Below are 22,626 nucleotides of genomic sequence, written 5' to 3' on the forward strand. Positions count from 1 at the left end.
TTTTGAAAATGCACTGGGAACTTGTACTTTTCTGTGCAAACTCCTGCAGCAAAACTCAGTATATTGAACTTCTCAGATTTTTAAGAATTAAATAAGATGCATTAAATATATCAAGGTAAGTGACACAACTTGCTGAGACAGTGCATCTCTTTTGTTTAAACTTAAGTATTTGTCATGTGAATATCCATGTAGGATTAATCAGAGACAATGCTGTTACACAGCAGGTTTATCTCTCCTCCATCTTTCCTGAAAGGCTACTTAAAACCAGTTTAGTTTAAACTCATTCCCTGCTCTGCTCTTAATTCCCCTGGAATGTTGCAGGTTCCACACAGCAAGCAGAAATCAGCATCTTACTGCCTCATACCTTCAAAAAATGTAACCTAAATCCTTCTTTCACAGGCAATCTGCATCAATATTTCCAGCTCTCAAAGACAATTTCCTGAGCTCTTCTGTTCTGCTAGGAGTCCCCTGTTCATTTAGAGGACATCCACCCCCCAAGCTTTTCCAAATGGGATTAATTCACTTTTCTTCCTTGCTGAACAGCAGAGTTGTAACCACACCCTTACCCTGGCTGGGTGATAAAAACTCCTGGCCTGGCTGTCTGGTATTTCTGTTTGGGCCTGGTCCAGGAAGGTTTAACACAGACCCTACCATGCTGACCCAAACCAAAAGGCTTAACAAGATGCAAACTTCTGCTCAGGGTCACATCAGTGAGCAGCTGCAGGAGTCCCCAAGCCCTGTAAGGAGTTTGTGGTAGTCTGGTGTAAAATCCCAGCTGTTTAAAACTTCCACAGAGCTTTGCCAAACACAAAGACCAAGCTAAAATTATTTTTTGGACCTTGAGTGTTTTGTTATATTTTGTTTCTAATCTTTCTTCTGTGAGCAAAATGTGCTTCTAAATTTTCAGGTCGGTAACAGTAAAGGAGACAAGGAAGTTTCAGTCAGAACCTAATGGCACCCATGCTTTGATTTGCTTTCCCAACATGTTTAATTCTGCCTTCCTTCCCCAAAGATTGCTTTAAAGACTTACTAGAAGCTATACAGAATATGAAGGTTTATTTCAAAAGAATACATTTGCAAGAATACACATAAATGCACTCAAATGTAACAGTACCTTCTGCAAAAATAGGTTACATAATACCCAGTAATGAAAGAACAAATCTTATTTCTCTACAAATTAGAAAGCAGAGATAATAGCCTGGACAACCTTCAAAATGGAGGTTATTGTGGATGTTGTGAGAAGTAGCTAACTTTAAAGCATGACACCACAGAGCTAATGTTGGCAAATCAAACTACTAGCACACAGCTGCAAACTATTCTTTTATACAGAATTAACAAATATTTTGGTTCCAATTTCTTTTTACACAGCTCTAGTGCCTCAGGGAAAATGCTTATCAAAGATACACAAAAACTATTCAAAATTACAACGTAACTATTAAAATGCCTCCAAAATTGAGAGGAAAATAATCATGTTAAATTAAAAAAATTTAACCAGGATTTCCAGACAAGATTTCCTGTTCTTAATCAGAGAAAGTTTACAAGAGATTTCAATAAGTTATCTTGAAACCAAACAGCTGTAGATCTTAGAATCTTCGTGGAGGTCCACCTTTAAATGGCTTAAATCCTGAGCCACTTCCCCTCGGCATGGAATTGCCTGTGATCTGTACAACTCTATTAATGGGTGAAGAGTTACTGGAAACAGAAGTTTTAAAAAAAGTGTTATGATACGTACCTACACTCTGTTGCACAGCTAGTAACATTCTTACATCTTCTATCACTCAACTGTTAAACGGTGAGTCTCAAAAGAATTGAAAACATGCAGGAATAGAGACTTTGCCAGCAGTCCCTCCCCCTGTGCTGGCTGGGCAGGTGGGGCTGTTGCTGTGCAGCAGCCACAGGGAGTCATCCTGCTGCTGCACTTCCTAAGGACACCAAAGCTGGCAGGGGCTCAGTAAGGAATGGAGAGGAAGGAGTGGTTTCTGTACCTTGTATGTGGAGCCATCATGCCCCCTCCTCCACGGCCATCTCCCATTCTCCTTGTGTCATGATAGCCACTTCCTTGGGAACTAGGTCCATGCCATTCTTTCCTTGGTCCAGTGTCACGACTGTGCCGTTCTACGACATGTCTGTCCTCGCTGTAGTGCTGGGGAGAAAGTGACAGTCATTCTCACAAGCAGAGGCTTGTCAAGAAAGGTAACTTTACAGCTGGTAGAATAAATACAAGTCCAACCCCTTTTAAGGTACCAGTCAGTCCATAGGCTGCTCCCACGTTTACAATATTCCTGTTAATTCTAGGTAACAGGAACTTAGTTGCAATGACGAGTGTGGGTATGCAGGGAGTGAGGTTCCATAAACTCATACTTTACTCCCAATTCTTCCCTGGTCTCATTATCACTGGCATAAAACTCAAGAAGAACATTAATACTTTTTAAATGGTTCAGGATTTACCAGCAGGAGTGAGTTAATCTGTAGTCTTTAAAGACAAGTCTTGCAGAAGGATTTTCGCTCAGTATCACATTACAAATTACAATTACAAACTGCACTGAAAGTAGCAGGCAGTGTATGGTTAAACCCTGAAAAGGTGACAACAAATTCTCAAAAGCTTAATCATCTATTCTCTCAGGTATTGTTCTGATCATAAAGATGCCAGACAAGGAGAATAGGGAAATTTTTCTGCAATTTCTTGGGTTATTAGAAAAGAACCTTTAACACAAAGAAAAGCTGAAAATAGTCAGAATGCATGTGAATAATTTTGATGATGTCATTACGGTCATTCTTTCAGCATGAGTCTGCATTTTCCAGCCTTTCCTTCAGGCACAGGAACACAAGAAGGTGACTCACTTGTCCTCCACCTCTCTCTGCCATGACGCCCCGTTCTCCGTCCCTGCCCCCGTAGCCGGAGGCGCTGCTGCGGCTGCCGGGGGGAGCTCCCCTCACGTGCCCGGACACTTCCCTTCCCGACCGCTCCGGCCGCTCGCCTCTGTAAAAATTGCTTCCATCAAAATTGTGGTTTCAGTATAGTTGAACTGGTACCAAATCACAGCACATGTACACAGCAGAGACTCCTGTGGTTCTTCACAACCTGCGGCTGACTTCTTAGAAACATTCCTTTAGATCTATGTGACTTTTTAAATAATTCAAGCTCACGTGCTACTTGTTTACATCTACATGTTACACAAAAGCCTCCTTAACTCTGTGCTGCTACTCATGATTAAGAACAGACTGGTGGGAGTCAGCAGCCAGTTCCGAGATGAGATTTAGCATTTGATAACCTACATATTTCTTCAAACGCTGTTCTTTAGGAGGGGAGGGTCTATTCTCTCTTTACACACTAATTCTTGAGGAGTTGGTACTATGGATAAGTTCTACAAGAATCAGTAGTTTCAGTGTCAGTCAGCTCATTTACCTGCCATCCCGTTTGTCTGTGCTCATGCTTCCCTCGCTCTTCCAGTTAGTTTGCCGGGGCGGGTTGGAGCCGGTTTCTCTGGGGTGCCGGCCGTGGATCTCCGGCCTGTCGTGAATGATCACTGTTCTCCTCTCATCCCGGTCCCCCCGCACTTCGCGCCTGTCCGTGTCCCGCAGCTCGCCCCTTGGCTGTGGTGGTTCATTTCTTCTGGACTCACTGAAGCTCTTGGGATATCTCTCAAACCCTGGCTCTTCTCTTCGGGCTGTTGGCCGAGACTTTTTTGCCTCACCTTGATTTACAAAACGATCTCGCCTAAGTTGTTAAAGCAGGAAAGAGTCATTTGCTTGTTTCCCATTTTCACCTTTCTCTGCACGTGTAATACATGCATGTGGATATAAAATATCACTCATTTTTGGATTAGTTGTTTGCTACTATATATGTGGAATAGAAATCAAAGATCCTTCCCACCCCAAATTGTATTTATTTCTGCAACTGTAGTTCAGAGCTTGAGTTCTAACAGCCAGTTAAACATTTCTTTATGCATTCATTTGTTCCTATTTTGGTCAATGTAATTTAAGCAACTGTGAGGCCACCTTTTTGCCCAGTATGAAACAGGGGGAATGTTAGATTTCTCAAGTCAGAATTTTATTTACTATTCTAGTTCACTGCAACCTAAAAGCAGAATTCCAGAAGCTACAATTATGTGGTCTTAGCTTAACTAGTGGTTACTGGAACCATGAAGTTGCATCTGGAACCAGCATTTACTGTACAGTAAATTACACAGGTAATCCACTGGAACTTGTGACTAGATGTGAAAGAGGAAGGAATAATTGCAAAAATACTTATGAAATGTCTTACAAAAAAGGCCACTGTATAGCTAATTTTAAGTTCTCAGAGAAGAGCAATGAGATTCTATAACAAGTCTTAAAGACACAAGAAATGTCAAGACAGTACTGCAATTTTATTGCATCAGAACTTTGTAAAGCCTTTAGCATGATGCTTAGTTTTGAATAGTTAAGAGTGAAATCCACAGAGATGCTGGCAGACAAACACCTGCTCCATTACCTAAACTTACCTATCAAAAGAAGATGATGGAACAGAAGAACCCTCTGGATATCGGCCTCGTTCTCTGTGATCAAAGTCATTGAACCTGTTCTGCTGGCGGCTGTAATCTGAGCCATGGCCAAAACGTGCATCTGTATCAAGAGCCATCTTCTTACTCTCATTCCAGTAAGGATCATCTCTCCTTTAGCCAAAACAAAGGAACCTTTATCAGTCACATGTAGACTAATCAAGGCCTAATATACAGAAAATTGAGAGTCAGTTGTCCAAGATGCTCATTTGACCTTTGGAAAGTCACTGACAAAATCGACTCTTTAATGAGCAGTAGAAAAACTCATTTAAGAAAACACTCAAAACTAACCATCCATTTAGACAAAATATGAATTCTTAACGTAAAAGCTAGAAGCTTCAACCATTAAGGCAGAACAGCTTTTCTCAGCAAACGCTCTGGATTGTGCTTTTTTCACAATTAATGGGATGCTTCTCTAATTTCAAAGCTCCTTCCCAGAGATGTGTTCAGTAGTGTTTCATATTTGTCATAAATGAATGTCAAACCAAACAAGTACCAGAAAGCCAGCTCTTCTGTGACGGCTGCTTCAGGTACAAATGCATTTTCAAGCCTGATACAAGGCTTGTAACTGTTTTTACTATGCACTACAAAAAAAACAGTTTGAGAATTACCTGTGATCTACATCTCGTGGACGTTTCAGAGAATTCCTCTTTTCCTGCTCGTATCGGAGCTGCTGCTGCTGCCGCCGGAGTTCCTCCCTCTCCCGCGCAATTCGCTCCGCTTCTTTCCGACGTTCCTGCCATGAAAAAACCACAAACACAGCAGGGCTTTACTAGAGATTCCCAGAGAACAGTTAGCAAGGATATGGACCTATCCCACATCAGTTTTCTGCTAAAGGTAATGTGATAAAATTAATCCTTGGATAGCATCTAAGATTAAAGAGCACAAGGAATATTTCTCTCAAAAACGCAGACAACAGATCTGGAGATGCTATTGGCTGTTACACAGAAATGTCTCCAGGTCATTTCTTGTATTACTACTGCATTTATTGCCCAGAAACACATGTTGAAGTTTGCAGTGGTATTCTATAGGAAAAATCTAGTCAAATTATGGAAGAGTGGTATAGACAAAGTGATCTATTATTGTACATCATTTTTAGAGACTGACTTGTACAGCTGCTAGAGTAGCAAGCATTTTACATTAAATTACTGCCAGGCAAACAAGATGAAGATTCCTGATGTTGTAAATAGTGAATTACATCATGTTTGGCTGGGTTTTTTGAAAGAAAAAGAACTAGGTAGGAGAGTGAAGAGCAAAATTCATCACAAGGGCAAACTGGGCCACCCTCCAAGAAGCTCCAGCACAGTGCAGAGCACAGCTCTGCCCACCTGTTCAATCCGGACACGCTCTCTCTCCAAACGCTCCCGCTCCATCCTCTCCCTCTCCAGCTTTTGCCTCTCAATTTCCAGCCGCTCCCTTTCCCTCTGCAGGCACTCTTCCCTCTCGTGCATTATCCGGATCCGCTCTCGCTCGCGCCGCTCTCGCTCGGCAATTTCTCTTCGCCTGAACAAAGGAAAAAAAAACAGGTAGCAGAAATTCATCTGAAAAATGTTGTCATCCGAAACTAACATCACCTTGAGCATGGACATACAAAAACTACTTCAGAGTAAGCTCTTCACAGAAGTCCTTGCATCAAAAGTCTACTACTTTTAGCCTCAAGTAGCCAAAAGTGGTTTTAGCTTATCTACAGAACAATTAGCAAACAACTGATAGGAAAAGTTATTTCAAGAATCATTTATTGATTTATTTTATTCTTAATTTGTGTTTCTCATTTGTCATGTGGCACACAGTAACAACAATATTTAGTAGCCAAGAATATGACTGAGCCTAAAAAATAAATGCTATTTTAGCTCTTGTCCTCTTCAAGCTAACAAAAATTTTACTTAGGGTTTTCTGTCCAAAAAGTAAGATGGACAGCCAATCATGACCACTCTGAGTTGCACAGATTAGTAGACTTATGAACAGCTGCATTCTACTTTCTTCTCTTTACCTCCCATAATACAGCCTAGAGGAAGCACAAAAGGCATTTTCCCCCGAAAGCTTTTATGCTTGCTGGGATTCCTTTGTTTAGGAATTGTTTCCCTTTGTTTAGGGAAAGGGAACAACACAACTCATTTAACTGCTCTTTGCAAGCTTTTGGGCATATGAAAACAGCAGAACAGAACAGTGTAACTATTTGGTCCTTCTGTTTAAAGGGTCAAGATTGTATTACATTTGATTAGTCATTTAGAGATACAATATTCTCTGTTTAAAAACAAACAAGCAAATCCCAAACTACTTTTGGCCCTGTCTCCTAGTCTACTTCTCACCTTTCCAAAAAGAAAACTGGCATGCAGTAACATTTATGAGATACACCCCCCACTGTAACAAACTCTAAGGTGTGTGTGTGTACATAAATAGCTACTAAGAGATTACACAAAAATTTCAGAGTTTGTTAATTCACATAAAGATACTGTTAGCTGGAGTCACAGACTTTAACATCTGGTTGGAAGGCTTGACAGAATGAATTCTGATTAGATTTCTAAATATAGTATCTGATCAATTAATGGATAAAATAGCCTTTAGCAAAAAGTTGAATTACTACCTTCGCAGTTCAACAGCTCGTCGTATTCTTTCCAATCGAACCATGTGTTCTCGCAATCTCTGCTCCTTCATCTTTTCAAAAGGCAAGATATCCTTTCTACCCCTGTATTCCCTGAATTTCACTTTATCTTGAATAATACGCTCTTTGTTCCTCAATATCTGTGGCTATAGATAGAGATTACAATGGTTATTTCAGAAGTCTCATTCATTTAGGGAGATTTCTGGATGCTATTTTCAAGTATCATTAATGACTAAGCAATCCCAAAGCATACAAAGCTTCTATCTAAGCTTAACAGTTAGTGATAGCTTATTGACTCTTCAGTGCAAATATCAACTGCAAGGTAGGATCAAATCAGGTAAGGATTGCATCAAATCTATAGATACTTACTTTATCAAACCTTCCCCTTCTAACTGTCCTAGTGTGGCCTTGGTCTCCTTTTGTTTGGTCTAAAACTACAACTTGACCTGGGCTTTTACCACCTAGTGAAGGGGGGAAACAAAAAAAAAAAAACAAAAATAAAAGAAGGTTTAAAAACACACACAACTATTTCTATTTGCCTATTACAAATTCTCCTTAGTGAGATCTCTAAATCTCTGAAGTGAACTGGTACTGGTAGGAGAAGCGTACCAGCACATGCCTGTAATTAAATATTAGTATAAAGTATGGAAGTAAAAATGTGTTACTGGATTCTAACAAAGAACAAATGTTTAATTGTCTGTTTCCAGTAAGAGCGAGAACATGCCCCCAAGACAAGTCAGACACACAGATTCAACAGGAGGAAATAGGCTATATGGCATACTTATTCTTTTCTTTTCTTCAGTTTTTTTAGTGGATTCTTGATTAGGGCCACTTGTTCCATTATCACTCTTCTCATCTTTACCTTCTGTTTTCTTGGCTTCTTTACTTTCCTTTTTTTTCAGATTTCTCTGATTTCTTTTCTTCTTTTTTGGTTGACAAAGTTCTTTTTAGGAAAAAGAAGACAAAAATCCAATGAGGGAAATTCAGCTTAGAGGATTTTCACAATTTCAGAAGATGTTAAATGTCTTACTTGCTGGCTTTATCACTCGATGCCGTCTTCTTATCTCCTATGCTCCTACCCGAACTAGATTTCTCATCACTTTCCTTCTTCAATTCTTTTTTGGAGGGATCACCTTTCACCTATTTTTTTTTTTTTTTTTTCAAAAGCAAATAGATTAATACAAATTCTTGCACAAGATGGTCTATTTTGGGGAAAGTCCTCATGTTCTGAAACCTACTTTCTCCACAGAGATCTGCTGTCCGTGCAGCTCTGTGCGGTGCAGGTGTGCGATGCACCGCGCCACCTCCGTACTAGAGGACATGGTCACTATGCCGTAGCACTTGGCCCCCGGGCTTCGTGCATTTGTGACCACCTTTGCACCAAGTACCTGTGCAAACAGGAAGAATTCAGGTTTGGAGAGACATTTCTACTAAAGAAGCTATGGTATTCCAGTAAGATTTTTACCCTAATATATAAGAAAACAAAACTTCATCCCAACAGCAACATAACTCCCACCCCATTAGAAAGATGGATTAACACTCCCAAGTTCTCAAAAGCTTTGAGAACTTTATCCCAACTTGCACATTTAAGGCATATTAATGCTTGCATCCTGCTTTCACCAGTCACCTCCTCATGCCCATTATCTAAATGTTTCTCTTCAGTTATTGTCAAAATTCATTCACAGAAACACCACAGACCTGAATTTGATGGTTCATCTCTGACAGATGAACAACCACTAAAAAAGTCAGCAGTTGCCAATTAATGGCAGGGAGGTATAAGCAGTATTATGTAGTAACTTAATAAGGGAGCCAAATCTTCAAAGTCATCTAGCAAGTGTGTAGGTTAAGCCATTTTAGCATACAGCTCTAACATCTGCTTCTTGAGAAGGTATTAAGCTTTGTGCTCTTACTCCTTGCTAGAATTTCTATGGCCACTGGAGCCAGTCCTTTGGCCACAGTCATGCTCTAAAGGCAGCAGTTTTATCTTTGCAGCTGCCATCAATTTTATCTTTATAGATGTCTAGACAGTCATGGTAGAGCCATGAAATATTTCCCAATCAGTTTTAAAACTGGGAAGCTACATAAATATAAGGACCAACCAGCTCTACAGTGGAAACAACCAAGCAACTGGAAGTTTCAACAAAATAGACTTGTGAATCTATTAAATAAAATCACCTACTAAATTCATTAGAAAAATCATGTATGCCATAATCAATACACATACTTGATTATTCACAGTGCTCAGCTTCTAACTAGTTCTCAAGACACAATAATGCCATACCTGCACAAGCTTACACAAACTACAAATTCACATAGTTATTAGCAACTCCTTTGGGAAAATGACAACCCTGGGTTTAGAAGACTGCTTAGCTTTCAAGATTTCCACATTGTTCTACGGAATTTGTATGTTTCAATTAACCAAAATTGGGAAAACAGACTTAATTTAAAGTACACTGTAAAAAAAAAAAAAAATCATTGAGTCATTGAAAGAGTCCCTAAAGCATCATACATTAAATGTCACATATTTTTACCAATTCTTCCCATTCATAAGGCTTCAGAACACATTTTAAAAACAGTCTCCCAAAGCAGGATGTTCTATAAACATAATTTGCTTTACAATTTAATCAGTTAGTACATTATCTTGCACTCATAGTTAAATACAGTTGCTACAAAAGATCGTTAACTACCATTATTTTAAAAGCCAATCCTGACCAGAATATTCAAGTATTTGTGAAATTTCTTTTGTATTTATCTTACCTCCACAGGAAGAAAAACTTCTTATAAAATGAACATATGGTTCTTCCTGTAAGCATACACTCTTAGTGCTGCAGTATGGGGTTTTAGATTGCACCAGTCAGACATTTCCTCTCAAACCTTGATTTAAATCAAGTATTACTCAATTTCTGTAACTGAATAGAGGAGGGGGAATAGACTCACACCACACACATGGTATCACACCCCATGAAATACCTTTCCATATTTGCCAAAGAGATTTTTCAAGTCAGCAGCTTTTGTGTTGGAAGACAGTCCGCTAACCCACAGGTTTCTAGTTGAACTTCCACTGCTACCACTAACACTGCTCGCGCTTCCTGAAACAAGTTTTACAAAACAGCCACAAAATTAAGGAGACAAAGGTACCATGAATCTTTAACTAAAGTGTTGCTGCAAAGAGAAACTTAGCCTGTTATCTCTAAATAATTGTTTATCTGGTTACCTTTCTTGAAAAGACTTCTACAGAAAAAAAAATATGATTTCATATATTTAACCATGTATTGAGACCAATAGCTTGGCTAGTTTGTACCCAAAGGACAGAGACAGAAAAATAATACAATCTTTGTTAAAGGCATGCTTTACTCCTCATTTGGGTATGTACATTTAGCTTCAAAATCTTGCTCTTACCACTAGCTACCATCCATACAAATGGGGGTTTTTGCACAGAGTATTTGTTCTCCATCATGGTGTCTGTACACTGCTCAAATTACCAGAGACAGCAGAAAGGCAAGTACAGGAGACTTGGATAATCCCAGCCTCCAGAATCAAGTTGTCCATTTCCACAACTTCCTGAAGTACAGGCTTCATCCAGAGCAGTTTTTTAAAAATACTACTGGATACAGAACTGGATACAACCCACCAAAATGACTTCCCACATACTAAAGAAAATACTAAATAAAAGCTGAAAAAACATTATGTGCCTTAAATACTCCCTCCACCCCATATATTAGGTAATTTTGCAACAACATAGCAATAAGAACTCAAGAGGTTAATGTAATCTCATTTCCAGTATCTTTCAGACTTCATTTATGTAGTTCAGCTTGTTGTTTGCTGCTAAATTAATTGCTTTGGAATATGTTAAAATGTAGCCAGTTCTACAGGCAAGACCAGAACTAGATCCCCGTCTTGACAACTGGAAAATCTGGTGATGTGCAGAGTTTTAAAAGGTAATTTAACCATCTTGAGAAAAAAATGATAGTTTTGTTTTCTCAATGCATCTAGACTAACTAAGAACAAGGGGCAACGTTATCTCAGTTATGGCCATACTAAGGTTACCCCAATTCTTCCCTGTGGGCCCTGGCACAGGCTGCCCAGAGAAGCTGTGGCTGCTCCATCCCTGGAAATGTCCAAGGACAGGGTTTGGAGCAACCTGTGATAGTGGAAGGTGTCCCTGCCCACAGCAGGGCAATGGAACAAGATGATCTTTAAGGTCCCTTCCAACCCATAACACTCTATGGTTCTGTGATACACTTAGAACAACAATAAATGTCATTAAACAGCCACTGTCCTGGCTTTGGCTGTGTATATGAAGAAAGCCTTGCAACAGAAAGCCTTGCTATTACAGTTACTACATATGCTACATAAATGAAGACACAGCAAATCTGTTTCAGTTTCATTGTAAACATGTAACTGTCATTAAAAACCACATCTACCTAACACCCCATTATGTCTGCCACAAAAATTTCCTCTCAAATTCATTTATCAGGTAAAGTTTCATTTGTCCCTTACTGTTATACCAGAGATTCTGTGACAAAGGCTTTTGGCAGAAAGGGAGTAGATAAAATAAAGAGACACATGAGCTCACACAAATGAAATTTGTTCAACCATGAAGCATCAGTATAACTGGTGACATTAATGTACTCTGGAGCTCCACTCTTCAAATATGTAATCATAATACAGTGTTTTATGGAAACAGATGGAAACTGGCAGAAAAATAGGTTCAAATTTAATACATTAAAGAAGCACAAGAGCAATTTTGCAAGCTGGCATCTCAGCTACAGTACTTGGTTTAGAGTTCAATTTAAAAATGAGCTAGAATTACAAACTAGACAAAAAATTTCATTTGCATTACATTTAAGTACTTCAAATTATTTTTTGCTTGTTTTTGCTATAAGTTACAGCAGGCTTATCTGAAAGTTATAGCTTCTCCTCAAAACAAAGACTTGGGAAATGTTAAATGGAATTTGATCCCAAAAGTATTTTGAAACAGAACAACATATTTTCATCAAGTCTTTAGAATAAGTATTTTTGATCTTATGACAAACCTGGCATAAGGAGAAACCAAATATATGGACACATATGTTTAGCAAATGATTATTGTTCCTCTAGCATAATTTATTATAGATGGCTGAGTTCAATCACATAAGCCATTTTTTTACATGACAAGCAATTTCTCAATCAGGAAAGCAATTAGTTCAAGACAATACTACCCTAATTCATAATAGTTACCTTTATCATCCTTTGATGTTGTCTTGCTTTCTTTAGATTCCTTAGTAGAGCTAGAGAAGTAAATTAAAAAAATCAGAAGAAAGTTGAAACTACAGAATTTGGTGTTGCATTTTATACTACTAACACTAACAGACAAGTTAACATTTCAAAAAATAAAAATGAAAAAGGGCCAGACTGTATATTTGAACAAATGATTCCCTTATGGATTCTTGCACTGATTTTCCCCAAGATGCCTGAAGATCTAGATTTTCTGACAACTCTATTCAGTGGACATATGGCAATCTTCTCCAGATTTCAGGACGGGGACTTGACTTCATTTTGTGTTCTTAGAACTGATAGCTGTTCATTACCATCATCACAAGGACATTTAAAAAAATCGTCAATTTGAAAAAAATAAATAAATGCTGACAATTCGACAATGCAATCAGTAGGACATAGTGTCTATACGAAGATCTTGAATTTTAAAAAGTAACTTATGGCGGTCAAAAAACCTATAGGCAGGAGCATAGGATACTAATTATAAGATTCTTGCTGCTACCCCCTTAATGTAGAGTGATCTTATTGAATGCTGGTACTCAGTATCGTAAAGAACTGACATAGAAAAACAAACCTCTTTGCTTGACCAGAGGCCCCAGTAGACGAGGGACCTTTCTTCAAAGTATCCTTTTCTTTGTCTCCAGATTCTGCTTTCTTTGAACCTTCTCTGGCTTCCTTCTTGACGGGATCACCCTTCACGCAGTCTTCCTTCTTACCATCTTTATGGTTCTCAGTCATCTCATAGTCCTTGCTTTCCTTCTCCAGGCTCTGTGAAATGGTATCCTGCACATCCTTTGGCTTACTTGCTTCAGAATCTGTAATTTTCACATTTTTACCTGTTTCTAGGAGGTCATCACCATCAAAATCCAGAGTGATGGCATCTTCGGCCTGGATTGTAACCGATATGTTATCATCCTCAGCTTCTTTCACAGAGGTGTTAGCTTCCATCTCTTCATGAGCCGTGTGATCAGCCTCAGCTAGGCTTTCTTCTGAAGGAAGAGGTTTAGATACTTCTTGTGTACCATCACCAGAACCTGCTTTATCTAAGAGGATTTAACAGGAATAAATATGGCAAAACAAGAAGTTTAAACAATTTCATATGCATAAGCTAGAATAGGACCTAGAAAATACAAAGCCAGTTATTAGCACTGATGGAAGGTTAGAAAAAAACACAAGGCGTATTAACACAAATATAAATCCTTTACCCAGGATCACTTATTCTTCATGGCAAAACACATTTTCTAGAGACAAATACCAAAACATTAGGAGGGAGAATACAGTTCCATCTGGAGATACCCGTTCTTCATAAGAAGTATCCATTTTCCAGTTTAGGATTTAGCATTCCAGAAGAACGGAGCTGCTTTGGATGTTCACAGTTAATCTGTCTTTGAATCTTCCTGGTTCCAGAACTTCCAACCTTCCCAAATCCGAAAGAATTACAGTCTTGGAGAATTCCAGCCAGTCTTCCACGGTCGGTGTTCTCTGTTCCTTTCCTTCCCAAGCAGTTGCTTGGCAGTCAAGTGAGTTGTACAAGGCTGCTGCAGAAATGGATGGGTGAGCCTTAATCCAGAGTTCGTAGACAAATGGTCTCAATCTTCATCCACTGGAAAGATTTTCCATCTCAGTCCCACAGAGACATCTCCAGCCGTGTTCTTGAATTTGCGTCGATGAGACACTTCGGCCATGGGGTCCCTCGTAAACACGGAGTCTGTAGTTTTATCCTGGAGCTTCAGTAATGTGTTTATTCCATCTTGTGCAAAGTGATGCTGTTCCATGTCCTTTTGAGTCCACAAAATGTAGAATACTTATGACTTCTGTCCAGGAAGTCTGTTTGCCCAAATGCATTACATTCCTTCTAGTTTCACTAATGAGTGCAGCTTAAAAAAAATGGTAGCCACTCCACAGGTTTTCAAACACTTGTTTTACAATCCTATGTACAACTGGTATTTCTAAGAGACAGTAGGCCAAGCATATGGTGGTCCATACATTTGTGGGGTGCTCAACTTCAATGTGAGAGTGCAGCATTTCACACAACATCAGTTACTGCAGTGCAAGTTGGAGGCTTTGGCATCAAGACTTACCGTGTATTAAAATCAGTCCTTGAATACTATGGGTTTTTATTAAGAATCATAGTATTGCAACTGCATTATACATCCACCACAGTAACTGATAAGTACTGTAAATCAACTCTTAAGAGTAAAGTAACTCTTAGGAGTGAAATAAACTGACTGCAGTGATTCCAGGTGCTGAGCTCAATGAGTAGACAACTGATACTTAGTGCTGGAGATAAGCCTAGTATTAGTAGAGATTGAATGTTACAAGAGAAAGTTGCCTGCTCTACAGAGTAAGACCTCTGAACTCTATTAAACTTTAGACATACCTTTCTCATTTTCTTCATCTTCCCCGTCCTGCAAGAAAAGGAAGTCAACACTAAATGTCTCCTATTTTGAAACTTTAAACAGAACAGTTTGTATTTTTCATAGAATTTCTATTTATGAAGGCAAATACTGAAATGAAAACTGTTTCCAAAGACTATCCAGGAACCAAACTTGTGCACCTTCCTTGTCAATTCAATAAAAAATTTTATGAAACAACTGGGCATTATCTGCAACACTTGGAGTTTTGCAGTTGGTTGGGACATGCAAATATTGTCTTACCCCCTCAAGCAATGAGACATTTCTAAACTATTCCATGTGCTACCAAAGGCTTCAGAATGGATGTCAGGCTGCTGATTACTGCTTTCAGAGAAATACAAGCAGTCCATCATTAGCTTTAAAAGCTCAAGAGAGAAGTCAGAAATTAGGTAGCCTCCCTCCAGTAAGTACTTAAAAATGAAACTGATTTTAATAGGTATTTACTTATTTGTCATTAGTTTTACTGAGCAGGAGATGCTGTATGAGATGTCACTTTTCAGACACCAGTTCCATGTAACTCAGAACAAACTTCTGAACTTACAGATATCAGGTACTGGTATCAACACCAGAAAGCATCTCTAAATAACCTGGTTCCACACTCCCCATGTTCTCTAAGGGCAAACTCCTACATTAAACAGAATTTCTAGTACAGGCTGTATAATACTACAACAGCATCTGGCATAGCCCTCTGATATGTTTTTAAGGGAATGTGAAACATTCTTTGTGAAGTCTACACACTGAACACTCCCAAACTGTGGACAAGAATTATCTCTTTAAATAGGTCAACTTACTTGGTATCACAATTATCAGTATTATTAAGTACTTGAATGAAAGCTTCCCATATTGTTTACCTTTATAGTCTTACATCATGTGACTCTAACATGCACGCTGGAACAGAAAAACCAGTATAAAAATGATCTTTTCCAACTACATAGACATGAAAATTAGCTTAACAGAATGGATTTAGAACTCACACGGCCAGTTGGAAAAGTGTAATCTTCTATGTCTGGACCTTCATTTTCCTATAGAAACAGAAAAGGGACTAGATAAGCAATCTATTTATAAGATACTCAAACACTGAGAGAGGGTCAAGAGATTCCATTAGATCAGTAAACATTGAAGTGGATACACACTCAACAACATGAACATCAATGAGCAGTTCTCCTGATGTAAAGAATCTGAACACTGAACTGAAAGGCACAAGTCACTGCTAGTACATGGCAAAAGGACCATTAGGAACTAACTCTCTATTGACTCTGGTAGATTTTTATCAATGAGGGCCACATTTGTTTCAGGACTATTCAAATACAAATCAAGGCAAATAGAAAGAAAATAGTAAAGTAGAGTAAAAAATTTAAACAAAAAAAAAGTATTTTGGAGATATGCAAGACAAACTGAAAAACTAGTTCTGACTTCCTAGTAACAAATACTAAGAAAAAAAAGATATTTTGCTGATAAAAATTCACATAAAATATAGCCAAGTACCTGACTTTCAGAATCCTTCTCCACATCTTCTGTTGTTTCTACTGACCCCAGGTATCTTTTCCTTTCTGTAGGTGGTAGTTCTTTAGAATTCAAGTTCTCATCTTCAACAGATTCTTTGAAGTCTTTCAATTCATCATTTCCATCTTGATCACTTGCATCTTGTATCTCCAATTCACTTTCCTTTTGGTGTGAACACAAATATTTGGTATAACTAGAAGTATTAGTTTTTTTCTGAAAAAACTCACTGCTATAATCAGTGTCTCATATGCAAAATAAAACTCATACCATGTTTTAAAAACCCCCCAGCTTCACACCCTTAGGCATCACACTGTGAATACAATAAAAACAATGCTCCAAATTTCCACATAAATTACCACAAATAAAATGGAAGCTTTTTCATTAACTGAAGTCAAACACCAACCTTAAATACAAAATGGGAAAAGTTTTTACATACTTTTATTACCTTGACAAAGGAGTCCTCTTCTACTGAAGCATCACCAGTCAATTCATCAGCTTCCTGCTTTTTACCTGAAATGATGGGATATGTGACTAGATCTGCTATGTAGAGCACACATTTAATACTGATTATGTGTTTGGCCTTTATTATTCTCTACTTGTTCTAGTTTAGCTGCACTGTTCATTTTAATATAACCCTTCAAAAACTGAGTAATTTTAAAGATAAAGGATACAGCTGAATGAGAATGAGCAGTCAATGCTGATCATTAAACAAGTGGTTACATCCAAGTAATCTTAGTGATCTTAATACCTATCTTTCTATTTTGAGTGATAATGGAATTCAGGAGTACATTACTGAGGTTAACTAGACATTATGACTTTGGAAAGGACTTGCTTTAAAGGATAACTAACATCACTGAGAAATTAGGTTAGAACAAACCTCTAAAGGTCATCTAGTCCACCTGTTGAAAATTACAGTGAAGCTCCAAGGACAATGGAATGTCTCAGAGCTTTATTTAGCTGCATCTTTGAATATCCACAAGCATAGCAATCACAAGCCTCCCCAAAACACCTTTTTCAGTGCTTCTCACTAGAGGATGAAGCAAGGCAGAAGAATTGAGTAGGTGAAGCACTTCTGCTTTCTGCACATGCTTTAATGTATTAAGGACCTGTTCCACTGAAGAATTCTGTTCTTCCAGCAAGGCACACTTTTCTCTATTAGAGATGTCTCTGTGGGGAAGATGACTAGACAGTTCTCTTTGGAACCCATTGCATTTGCTTACTCTTACAAAAAACAAGACCTAAGAACACTAGATAGAAACATCTCCACACAAACACCCTTTGAAGAACGTTCTGTCTCTGAGTCAAAGATTAGCCTATGCAAGTTTTCAGTAGCACAAGGTACAAAAGCAGTTCTGTTAGGAAGTGGCTTTACTGTATCTTCTACTGAAACTCTGTGTCAATTCAAATGCAAAAGAGATGGCAGTCATAATTAGCACTTAATGCTTCATTTTTTGGCATCACATCTTCCCTCTTCCCTTCAACCTCCAATGAATGGCTAAACCAATTTTATAGTTATTCCAAAGGAGTATAAAACAAAACCATAAGCCAAAGTTCAACACAGTATGGACATCTCTGCTAACTGAAATACTCATTTTTTTCAGCCATTTATTTCCGTGGTCTTTCATATGCAGCTCTTAAATGCACTTCAAACCTGGAAAGTACTCAGCTACAGGACAAGAGGAGACACTATTGTTTTGGGTTTTCTTGGATTCCAGTTGCTTTTACTCATTTCCCTGAAAGGCAGCACTCTGGCCATACTCCTAGAAAAAGCACATGGCTGTTTTCAGTACAGACAGGCACTGATCTCCAGGAAAAGGCACATGGCAGCAGCTATTTCTGACTGCAAAACATGAGATTTAAACTTCCAGTCAGTGTCACTGATTTTATTTCACTTGAAACAAACAAACAAACAAAACCCCAAAACCCACAAGAAGTCCTGTTTTATACTTGTAATGCAATAGATTTGTGAGATTTTGGTGCAAAGAGCCACCTGCACAGGTATGCTGAGGGAAGCCAGCTCTTCTCAGGAAGAGGACTTACACTGGATAAAACAGCTTCTGATGTGCACCACAGCTGATTCCTGAAACAAAGACTAACTCAATTTTTGTGCTGGCTTTTTAGTATTCTATAATAGAACCTACAGATCCCAGGTATCTTCAACATAAATAAAAAACAATGAGAAACAGCAAGGATTTCTACAGACATTCCACTGCTTTCTGTTTTACCCTCTCACATTTGTTTGTTTGTTAAACCTGAAAGACTGAGTTTTTCCTGATGCCATATCCAGCTAAGCATACACAGAGACAGGCAAGCACACAGGGCAGATGCTCAACACATTTAGCAACTCTCTAGCATAGACTATCATGAAAGCTATTTAAATCATTTATTTTGCCTGAGGAGATATGGCTGGTGGACTAGAACTGAGACTTTATAGGGAATAGAAAACCAATGGCAAAGCTACCTCAAGTTAGCCCCATCTTTATGCAATAGCAGCTAGAAAACTGTATTTTATTGACTGATCTTCATCAAGAGCAAGTTACAGCATTCAGTAATGAAGCTGTTTTATCTTTTATTTGCTACTAGATTAAGTAACTATTTCATTAACCCTTCTGTACTATGTCTGCTGTCTTTGTATCAAGTCCTATTTACTCTGAGTACCAGAGGTGTTCCAAGGCATAAGGAGACCCCAACAATGACCTTCACTTTTCAACTTCAACCAGAAAGTGGTGTAAGTTGGCTCTCACTCTCAAGTTCTGTGCTTCAAGTTACTTTGCTCTGGTTAGAGTTACATTGCTCAAAAGTGGCATTTCAAGGTTCTGGTACATTTTTCAGATGTTGAAACAGTAACTTGCCAAAAAGCTAGCATCCACAAAAATTCAGTATTTGTCTGACTGACATTCATTTACAGTGGGTTACTTAAAGGCACACTTGGCTCTTAAATTCAGATAACTAAAATCAGATTGCAACAAACACCTTGTAGAAAAAAAAACTTTCTCTGAACTTATTCAAGATCAGTGTTGACCTGACTGAAGGGTAAGTTAACAGAGCCAGAACAGCTGCACCTTCTGCAGACAACAGGCGCAGCTGGTCTCAAGTCACAGGAGTTGTCAACACCTAAACCTCTGTACAGGTTTATCCAAACTGTGGCTGTTGAAAATGTCAGTGTTTACTCAGCATTCACCACAGATCTGGGTGCTTAATAACACAAGCACTCATTTACCTCGGAGTGATGGCACTCCTTTACAAGCCATGCTCAATCCCTTCTCTGGGCAAGGCAATTGCTACACACTATAAAATTGCAACAGACTATTACACAGAGAAGAAACATTCTCCTTATAAGTAAGTAGAAGAATTAGAACATCTTTAAAATGTTAATTTTACATTATGCACTTTTGGCTTTCATTTACAAGCCTTACAGTAGCACAAGACTATTCTACCTATTCATGGTCCTCCATCTGAGAAATTCAGGCTGAGTGTTTATGGAATTACAGAAGAGTATATTCTGGACAACCTCCTTCCCTCCCTTCTGTCCACCCCCTGGCCCTTCCTGAAGATGTATCTTCATTGTGAATGAATATCTAATACCCCCTTGTACAGCAAGAATAGCACCGGAAAGAATACTATGTAACTAGTAATGTCACTAATTTCACTGCTGTCCAAAAAGGCCTGGATTAATCTGTCAGCAAAATCAGTAAGGAGGAAAAACACCTCACAGTGAGTAGTTAAAAATCAAATTATATATTATTTCATACAGTTAGAAATAAACCAATGCAATAAAAAATATTTCCACTAGACTAAATGGTGCATTTTTCACGTTCCACCAAGAACTTGCCACACTTTTGGCACAAAATTTGTTCATAAGACTTTTGTAATCTAAAAAGCAATGAGGAAAACCTCCTGAGCTTGCAAAGTGAACTGATAAGAACTTCATAAACGCTGTGCTTTCCTTTGAGGTTTACCAAGAATGCATCCTATGCATGCATTAGGATGATCTGGAGCACAGGAGAGGTGGCAGGGAAGAGTTACTGAAGCCCTGCCTCAGGCAGCAGCAGCACTGGTTGGCAAACTACCTCTGCAGAAGCAAAACAGTCTAACGACCCAAGAAGACAGCTCAAGAACATTATGCATATCATGATATTAGTTTGGAGACTAGGAGGATAAAATGCAGCAGATAAGAGAAGTGTTTGTCACAGCAGAACATGGAGCCATTTGCATCTCTGCATGTGGAAGAGTTTCCTTATTTAACTTCCATGTAGTCATCTTAATCAGCAGTTAACTTTCTAAAGCAGGGAATAAAGTAATGTCATAGAAAAAAAATGAAACCACATTTGAAAGTTTATTTCCTTTCACTTCTCTAATGTGTGAAAAGTGCAAAGAAGTTATTCAAACTTTCTAAGCCGACAGATTTCCTTACTAATTTCACCATTGACAGCACCAGACTGATTGAATAATCACTTTCACCACAAAACTCAGCCCATGACAAGAGACAAGTGTCTGTTCAATGAAGAATGCTGTGTACAAAGCACACAGGTCCTTTCCCAGAGCTAACAGATAACACATGCTCCCAGAACAACTGAAAACACAAACACAAACTAAAATCCCCCAGACTCCAAACTCACAAAACAGTATTTAAATTCTCAAGCAAAAGAAAATAGAGCTAAAAAATCTGAAAAAAAAAAATCACTGCCAAACAGATCAGCACAAAATCTAAATATTAATTTCTCACAACAGAAACACTAAAATCTTTTTTAGTGAGGCTTCAATGCCTATTCAGAAAATTCATGTCTATAAATCCTGTCTTCAGCAGAGAGCATGCTAATACACCCACACTACACAGCCCTCCTCAGGGAGTGCCCCCTACCTCATACTGCTGTGCCCTCATCACCAGCAGAGTCCAGAAGAACCTCAGCTGTTACACAGACACAACCAACAGTCCAGAGAGATCCACAGCCCTCCTGCTCCACCCTGCACCTGCAACACCCCACCTGCAGGATCTCTGAACACAGCACACACCAAACCCCCCCAGCTCATCTACAGCACCTCAGCACACATCTCCAGGAGCTGTGGGCAGTACAGCCACGACCTCAAAACACACATCTCTTAACCCAGCCATTTTCCACCTCTCTCAATATACATATTGCTCCAGCATCCCCACATATTGTCTACATACAGTGACTGAAAACAGACACGCAAGGCAAAGGATGTCTTATCTGACAGATGTTATAAACAGTAAAGCCACAACTGCACCCAGACTATAGACCACAGTCCTTCCTTAAGGTGATATATGTAAAAAAAAAAACTGTGTAAGAATATGAAGTATATAGACAGATCCTAACCTTTGCCTTTAGTTGGTTTCTTGGTGGGTGTGTCAGCTGAAACACTTATTTCAATATTGTCTGGATCACCTCCTTCCTCTTCAATAGCCTAAATGAGACAAAAAATACCATTTTTAACGGCTTTCAATGGAAAGCTGGACAGTTTGAATTCAGCATAAGTTTGTAAGCCAAATAGTTCTTTCGGCATCTCAAAAATATTCAGGAAAACACTCTGGGTTAAATCTTTCACTTAAAGCTGGAGAAGAGCAGGGGAACACTAATGATAAAGGCTGAGAGTTTCAGCTGTTAAAACGACACTTTGGAAGTACAGCTTATCAAGGACCCACACGTTTCTCTTTGGAAACGTAACACTAGAAGGCCACAACGACATCTACAATGGCACTAAGGGCAGCTCAAAAACAGGACAGCGGGAAGCACAGACACCCCTCAGCAACAACCTGTCCCGGGGCCCGCCCGACGAGCTCCGGCGCCCGCGGCGGCGGGCGGGCCGCAAGGCCGCGGGGCGAGCCCGGCCAGCCCGGGCGGGAGCTCCGCCGGCCGGGACACCGCGCCCAGCCCGGCCCAAAGGGGCGCACAGCCCGGCGGCTCGGCGGGGCGGACCCTCGCCCGGGCTCCGGCGGCACGGCGGGGACAGGTCCCGCCCCCACACCGGGACACCGGCAGGGCCGCCGGCGCCCCGCCCCCGGAGCCGGGCGGCAGCAGCAGCGGCCGGGCCGAGCCGGGCCGGGCCTGCGCCCGCCGCTCACCTGCTTGAGCCGGGCGATGAGCACTGTCTTCACGCCGGTGATGTCCAGGTTGCGCCGCTTCAGCTCCGACTTGAGGTCGATAACGCGCAGGTCGCTGATCCTCTTGCTCTCGGTGGGCGGCGCCGCGGGAGCCGCGGGAGCCCCCGCGGCAGCGGCGGCAGGAGCGGAGGCGGCGGCGGCCATCTTAGAGCGGGCGGGCGAGCGCGGCGGCCGCGCGCACAATGAGCGCGG

The 22,626-nt window shown here is 39.8% G+C and overlaps 1 protein-coding gene across 1 annotated transcript; it reads right to left on the bottom strand.

Moving 5' to 3' along the window:
* Positions 1–1,037: 1,037 nt before the first annotated feature.
* On the bottom strand, positions 1,038–22,626 carry SLTM (SAFB like transcription modulator). The gene is given in 22 exon segments (XM_079318460.1): positions 1,038–1,692; positions 1,986–2,143; positions 2,842–2,980; positions 3,407–3,718; positions 4,482–4,652; positions 5,150–5,274; positions 5,867–6,041; positions 7,123–7,286; positions 7,510–7,601; positions 7,922–8,036; positions 8,038–8,083; positions 8,171–8,280; positions 8,379–8,528; positions 10,111–10,229; positions 12,361–12,410; positions 12,971–13,439; positions 14,777–14,804; positions 15,785–15,832; positions 16,296–16,475; positions 16,759–16,823; positions 21,650–21,737; positions 22,396–22,626. Coding segments are annotated over 22 exon segments (3,096 nt in total). The 5' UTR covers positions 22,579–22,626; the 3' UTR covers positions 1,038–1,583.

The sequence above is a fragment of the Erithacus rubecula genome (genome assembly GCF_903797595.1).
Source record: "Erithacus rubecula genome assembly, chromosome: 14".
In the NCBI taxonomy this organism is placed as follows: domain Eukaryota; kingdom Metazoa; phylum Chordata; class Aves; order Passeriformes; family Muscicapidae; genus Erithacus; species Erithacus rubecula.